The sequence below is a fragment of the Protobothrops mucrosquamatus genome, unplaced genomic scaffold (genome assembly GCF_001527695.2).
Source record: "Protobothrops mucrosquamatus isolate PMUCROS unplaced genomic scaffold, P.Mucros_1.0 scaffold5110, whole genome shotgun sequence".
Taxonomy (NCBI): domain Eukaryota; kingdom Metazoa; phylum Chordata; class Lepidosauria; order Squamata; family Viperidae; genus Protobothrops; species Protobothrops mucrosquamatus.
Window position 1 is genome coordinate 13048 of NW_015390985.1, and position 7520 is coordinate 20567.

General features: G+C 45.5%; 1 protein-coding gene across 1 annotated transcript in view; it reads right to left on the reverse strand.

The window, feature by feature from the left end:
* Window positions 1-1658: 1658 nt before the first annotated feature.
* DLD (dihydrolipoamide dehydrogenase) overlaps window positions 1659-7520 on the reverse strand; it is a gene marked incomplete in the record, with an annotated part of 20412 nt that continues 14550 nt past the window's right edge. Inside the window, 4 exon segments of the mRNA XM_015828927.1 lie at window positions 1659-2151; window positions 3159-3248; window positions 4640-4777; window positions 7112-7301. Coding sequence (XP_015684413.1) covers window positions 2086-2151; window positions 3159-3248; window positions 4640-4777; window positions 7112-7301 — 484 coding nt within the window.

Consider the following 7520-nt stretch of genomic DNA (forward strand, 5'->3'; position numbering starts at 1 on the left):
AGCATCAAACGTGGGGGTTTTAACCACTTAATTTTGACTTCAAGCATGCCCAGTCTTCCGATAAACAATCCAGCACATAAACCCGAACAGTCTCGTGCCAAAACTCTTTGAAAAGAGGGAAGTTGAGTGTTTCTGACCGGGGCAAAGAGAAACACACCTTTTACAAGAAGCGGTTAACTTTGTGGAGTTAAATCTATTGTGCTTGAAGGTGGTTACCTTGGTTAATTGGCTGGGAGTATGCCAGGAAAGAATTTTAAAGCCACAACTGATAAATCAGCAAGAGGAACTTCAATCTTGAGTCTAGTCCCAGCCAGCACTAGAAAAACAGTGGCAATTCAGCATGTGTGAATAAAAATGTGTGAGCAGGACGGTGAGCTTTTGGGAGACAATATCGCAACGGGAATGGGTCACTGTAAAGTCAATGGGTTGGGGAACAAACTCTAGCCTAAAACTGGAAGCAAACTTTGGGGAGAGAATATCACAAGGGGAATGCATCAACATAAATTTATTAGGCTGGTGAACAAACTCCAATCTAAAACTTTAGATTACGTCTATCCAAGCGTGATTGATTTTATAAACCCTCGATTTTAAAAAAGTATAGTCATTGTTCTTAAATATATTGATTTGTGCTTTACATTCAAAAAGAGGTGTATTGTCCATATGTTTTTTTTTTAATACTGAAAAGATTACTTTTTCACTGTGGCCAACGTGAACCCAGACTTCTGGACAATTCCTTGTTTATACGAGACCCAAACAAATATATCTCACTCTGGTGCATTTCGGTTTCAAAATTAAGGTTTTCGTTGAAAAACGAAGCAGGGGCAGTTTTGAGTAACCAAACGGGGTTGGACTAGAAGACCTCCCAAGGTCCTTTCCAAGTCTGTTATTCTGTTATCTTTAGCCATCTTACTAGAGTACTTTATCGTTAGGAAGGGAAAAAAAGCTATCGCAGACCATCCACTGCCCAGGGAATAATAAAACCACAAAAACAGTTTACTTTATGTAGTCAACATAATTTAAAGTTTATCCCTCTGTATTTTTTTTTTACTCTCAAGATACAGTTTTAAAATTCGGAAACCAAGAAGCTTCACCTCCCTCCCCCCAAAAAAAGAAATATGATCAAGCATAGATGTGTATCGATCGTTTTGTGAGTAATTTCAACACAGGTCCATTACTCTTTAAAAGTCCCTTTACATTGTGATCAAAGATAAAATGAATCAAATTTCATTCATTCATATGTATATATGACCATATCTGTGTTAAATTTAGATTTGGCCGACAAAAAATTAAAGGGAGACTAGTATAGCTATTTCGAGCTATTTAGCTCTCATCAGCTAGCCATACCCTTCTGAGATTCAAACCCGGGCTACTTGCACGTTAGGCAGCTGTATTAACCTCTAGGCTGCCTAACGTGCAAGCAGCCCGGGTTCGAATCTCAGAAGGGTATGGCTAGCTGATGAGAGCTAAATAGCTCGAAATAGCTATACTAGTCTCCCTTTAATTCTTTGTCGGCAAAATCTAAATTTAACACAGAAATAGTTTATCGCAGTAGTGACTTTAGCCTGGAAAAGCTCCCATGTTTGATGCTGGGGGTAAAAGGCAAAAGTATTAGCAAATAGACCAGGTGCTCTAACAGACCGGAAAAACATATGACCATATATATATATGACTGTGACCATGGCTTATTTTCAATAATCGGGCTGCGCCCCAGCAATGACAAAGCAACAACATGGCGTAATATTAGACACTATATTTGAACGAAATGCATAATGGAACCTTTAAAATCTCTCCAACTATAAGCTGATCCTGCTGCTGTATTTTCTTCGGTGAAACTTAAGGATGTACAATCAATAACGCAAATATAGTATTGATAATATAAGATACAGTTATTGGTTCATTAATTTCAAACCCCTATTTGTTTAAATATCTTAAGGTTTTTTTTGGGGGGGGGGGAAACGGGACGGACAAAAGTTCACTTAATTAAGGCCCAGGAGTATTGCAAAGACCCGGTGTTTTTTTTTTCTACCGAGTCTTCAGTCGTTTCACAGGAAAATGTGCTTTTCGCGCAATGGACGTCCTTTCGTGTTAGAAGTTGATCGCCTTCCCAAATGACGCTGCCAGGTTTGCTTCTCGGAAAGCTTCGGATACGGTCTGTGGGGGGGAAAAAAATGGGAAAAATGAATGGGGCAGAAGGGAGGAAAACGATGCAACGATGGGGAACCTCCATGAATTATGAAGAGGTTCTTTACGAAGGACTTTCATAAAGAGAGCCAGCAGTGTGGTCTAGTGGTTAAAGGCACAAGGCTATAAAACAAGAGGCTGCGAGTTCTGGTCCCGCCTTAGCCACGAAAGCCGGCTGGGTGACTCTGGGCCAAATAAAATAGAGATAAAATAGAATAGGGCTGGAAGGGATCTTGGAGGCCTTCTAGTCCAGCCCCCCTGCTCAAGCAGGAGAACCTATACTATTACAGACAAGTGACTGTCTAGTCTCTTCTTAAAAGCCTCCAGTGATGGAGCACTCACGATTTCTGGTGGCAAGCTGTTCCACTGGTTAATTGTCCTCACTGTCAGGAAGTTTCTCCTTAATTCCAGGTTGCTTCTCTCTTTAGTCAGTTTCCAATCATTGTTTCTCGTCCTGCCCTCTGGGGCTTTGGAGAATAGTTTGACCCCCTCTTCTTTGTGGCAACCCCTCAAATACTGGAATACTGTTATCGTGGTGAGTTCTAGTCCTGCCTTAGGCGTGAAAGCTGGCTGGGTGTCTATGGGTGAATCACCAGGAGATGGTGAGTTCTAGTCCTGCCTTAGGCATGAAAGCTGGCTGGGTGTCTATGGGTGAATCACCAGGAGATGGTGAGTTCTAGTCCTGCCTTAGGCATGAAAACTGGCTGGGTGATTTTGGGCCAATCACCAGGAGACGGTGAGTTCTAGTCCCGCCTTAGGCATGAAAGCCAGCTAAGTGACTTTGGGCCAGTCACTCTTTCTCCCAGTCCAGCCCACCTCAAAGGGCTGTCGTTATGGGACAAATAGGGAAGAGGAAGATGTGCTGGACACGTTTGCCGCCTTTCGAGTTATTTGTAAAAAATCATAAGGGCAGGATAGAAATAAATAAAACCTCTCCGTAAGGCCAAATGTGGCTGATCCAAGTCGCAGGAACTTACTGGATGGGCGTGGCAAACTCTGGCGACGTCCTCGCAGGATGCGCCGTATTCCATGGCCAGAGCGGCTTCATTAACCATTTCACCAGCACCCTGGAGAAAGAACGATCACGGTGATTGATGAGAATGGCCTCCCAAGAGATAAAGATAAAAGATCTCCTTGTCCAGTTGTGTCCATCTGTTTCTTGCCCGAGGTAGCAGCGTTGTCCAAAGACATTTTCAGTGGTCAGGTGTCCAGCAGGGCTATATGCCAAAGGCACACGGAACGCGGTTCCCTATTTATCTACCTATTTTATCGACTCGCATTTGCATGCCTTCCAGCTGCTAGGTGGCAAGAGCTGGAGCATGGAACGGGAGCTCGCACCATTGCGTGGCGCTGGGGTCTCAAACCCAGGCTAGCAGCTTTCCAGCTGACAATATGGACCTCTTTAACCGCTGAGCCATCGCGCCCCCTCCCCAAAATGTATCTCCAAACGGGAAACACAATGGCTGTGTGTATTGGTGGTTTTTAAAAACGGCAGCATGAAAAAAAGGACATGCACAACAGCTACACAACTGCTTATGTACTAGAAAGAACTTTAGAACGGTAGTCTTAGATGTAGACACGGGGCTGCTTATATATCAGTATTTCAGGGCTGTGGAGTCGGAGTCGGAGTCGAGGTGTCGGAGTCAATTTTGGGTACCTGGAGTCGGAGTCGGCAAACAATGCACCGACTCCTACTAAATTTAGATTGTAATTTAAAAAAAAGCAAGTTTAAATGTCCCAATTCACAAAAAGTTATAATTAATGACTTCTCTACTGTAAGAATAAAGACCAATGCATGCAGTGCCTCATATAACCGCAAAACGAACACGTTAAGTGACCGTGAAGAAGCATGCTTTTCATGTGCTTCACTATATGGCACGCAACGCACAATTAGGAGCGGCAATACTTATACTTTCCATAGTGTTGTGTTCTGCTGTTACAGGGAACGCAGCGCCCATGGGTAACCTAGCCTGTCACTGATAAGGGATTAAGTAAATACGTTTTTTGCAGGACTAGAGACACTTGTATAAGTGAAGGGATACCTCCCAGTTATCAAGTTCTGACTTCGACATTTGGTAACCTTTTTGACGACAGTAAGTCGATTCCGATATTTTTGAACATTTGAGGCTAACAATCGAATAATTATGTCTCCTCAGCCTCAGCCCCTCAGCCTCAGCCTTCATGTTTTTTGACTCCTCTCGGAGTCGGAACATTTATCTACCGACTCCACAGCCCTGGTATTTATATCCTATTCTATTAAGCAGGGGTCTTCAAACGTGGCCCTTTTATGACTTGTGGACTTCAACTCCCAGAATTCCTCAGCCAGCGTATTCTGGGAGTTGAAGTCCACAAGTCATAAAAGGGCCACGTTTGAAGACCCCCCTGCTATAAAGCATCAGAAGTAAAGCAACTCAGCCTTGCGCAACATTGCAACACGCGTATCTTTCGGCATACTCACAGCGCCTAAGATATGCGCTCCCAGCAGCCTGTCGGTCGTTTTGTGACTTAAAATCTTCACCAAACCATCCGTGTCCGCGTTGGTCTTGGCTCTGCTGTTAGCCGCAAAAGGGAACTTACCAATCTTGTATTCTGTTCCCTGGAAAGAAAGAAACACTGCAAATTCGTGGAAGTCATCCTTCGTTCATAAAACCAAACAGATACAGCCACTGTCCGGTTTGAAGCAACTCAGAGATCTGATCGTACCCTCAAAGGTGATGACAAACTCAGCTAAGCCTTTAAATAAATAATAATAACAGCAAAAAAAAAAAAAATCCTACGTGTTAGATCAGAGGTCCCCAACCTTTTGGGCACCAAGGGTCCGGTTCCGTGGAAAGAGGTTTTTCCGTGGATCGGAGAGTGTGCGTGGTTTTGTGCGCTGCCTGCCTCCCACAGATGGGGCTTTGCTTGTTCGTGCGGACCGGTTGCTGGTATGCTGTGGCCCTGTACCGGTCCACGGACCGGGGGTTGGGGACCCCTGCCCTATACTATTCAATACAACTGTCTGTCCAATTGTCCAATCTTTTCTTGAAAACCTATAGTAATGGAACACCCACAAGCTCAGGAGGCATGTTTTTCCACTGAATAATTATTCTCACTGTCAGGAAATTCTTATTTCCATGTTGGATCTGCCTTTAATGGGCTTGCCTCCATTGCTTCTTGTCCTGCCTTCAGGTGCTATGGAGAATAAATTGAGACCCTCTTCCCTGTGTGAAATATTGGAAGATGCTATCATGTCAAATTCAAGCCTTCTTTTTGTTAGGTTAAACCAGGGGTAGGCAACCTTGGCTCTTTTATGACTCGTGGACTTCAACTCCCAGAATTCCTGAGCCAGCCACGCTGAGGGGAAAAGGAGAGGTTTCCAAGCTGAGCCATGCTGGCTCAGGAATTCTGGGAGTTGAAGTCCACGAGTCATAAAAGAGCCAAGGTTGAGGACCCCTGATATAGGGCAGGGGTAGGCAACCTTGGCTCTTTTATGAGTTGTGGACTCCAACTCCCAGAATTCCTGAGCCAGCCACGCTGAGGGGAAAGGGAGAGGTTTCCAAGCTGAGCCACGCTGACTCAGGAATTCTGGGAGTTGAAGTCCACGAGTCCTAAAAGAGCCAAGGTTGCCTACCCCTGGGCTAAACAGACTTAGTTCCCTATGATATTCATCGTATTTAAAATTTAAAGAGAGAAAAAGCGGGAGGCCTCTTAAGGTGATCCACAAGTCCTTTCTGACATAACTCATGACTCTACAGGATTCTACAGTCCTTGGCTTACGACAACAGAGCCCAAAATTTCTGCTGAGTTTTGCCCCATTTTATGACCTCTTACTCCCATCGTTAAGTGAATCACTGCAGTTAAGTTAGCAGCAGTCGTTAAGTGGATCTGAGTTTGCTTGTAAGGAGGTCGCAAAAGGGGATCACGTGACCCCTCCCACGACGCTGCAACCATCGTATGAACCAGTTGCCCAGCGTCTGAATTTTGATCACGTGACCATGGGCGATGCTGCGACAGTCGTTAAGGGTGAAAAAGGGTCCTAAGTCACTTTTTTTTCATTGCCGTTGTGACTTGGAACGGTCGCTAAATGAACTGTGCTAAGTCGAGGGACGGCCTGGATTCAAATCACGCTTCTTCGTTCAACTTGTCAAGTCATCAGCCATTCGCTGACGACAAGAGGCCGGCTCCTTGCTTCCTGTACTGCAGGACTCCTCAACCTTGACAACTTTTAAGACCTGTGGACTTCAACTCCCAGAATTCCTCAGCCAGCTTTGGGAGTTGAAGTCCACCAGTCTTAAAGTTGCCAAGGTTGAGGACCCCTGATATAGGGCAGGGGTGGGGAACCTTGGCTCTTTTATGATTCATGGACTTCAACTCCCAGAATTCCTGAGCTAGCCACGCTGAGGGGAAAAGGAGAGGTTTCCAAGCTGGCTCAGGAATTCTGGGAGTTGAAGTCCACGAGTCATAAAAGAGCCAAGGTTGCCTACCCCTGCCCTATATCAGCGGTCCTCAACCTTGGCAATTTTAAGACTTGTGGACTTCAACTCCCAGAATTCCTGAGCCAGCATGGCTCAGCTTGGAAACCTCTCCCTTTCCCCTCAGCGTGGCTGGCTCAGGAATTCTGGGAGTTGAAGTCCACGAGTCATAAAAGAGCCAAGGTTACCTATCTCTGGCCTAGGCCTAGGCCGCTTTATGACTCGTGGACTTCAACTCCCAGAATTCCTGAGCCAGCCATGCTGAGGGGAAAGGGAGAAGTGTCCAAGCTGAGCCATCTTGGCTGAGGAATTCTGGGAGTTGAAGTCCACGAGTCATAAAAGAGCCAAGGTGGAGGAGCCCTGCTCTATGGGCCTTTGTGAACCAGAGCTGTGTTAAAATCCCCACTCATTCTTTGTTTTTTAAATGAACGCCGCCGCCCGCCGCCCCCAGCTGAAAGAAAAATTCTCAGGATCACCTCTTCTTTCAGCTGCTCTTCTGATTTGCCAACCCAGGCCACCTCAGGGTGTGTGTAAATGACTGAGGGCACACAGTTGTAGTCAATGTGTACTGCGCCTCCAGCGATGCCCTCGACGCACAAAATCCCTTCGTCTTCGGCTTTGTGAGCAAGCATTGGTCCGGCCACTACGTCGCCAATTGCATAAATGCTGCCAAGTTAAACAATATTTTTATATATATATGTTACAAAGACAGTTTGTTGTGGGGGTTAAGGCACCAGGCTAGAAAGCGGGAGGCAGTGAGTTCTAGTCCCACCACAGCCACAAAAGCTGGTTGGGTGGCTTTGGGCCAATCACCAGGAGACAGTGAGTTCTAGTCCCGCCTTAGCCGCAAGCCAGCTGGATGACTTTGGGCCAATCACCAGGAGA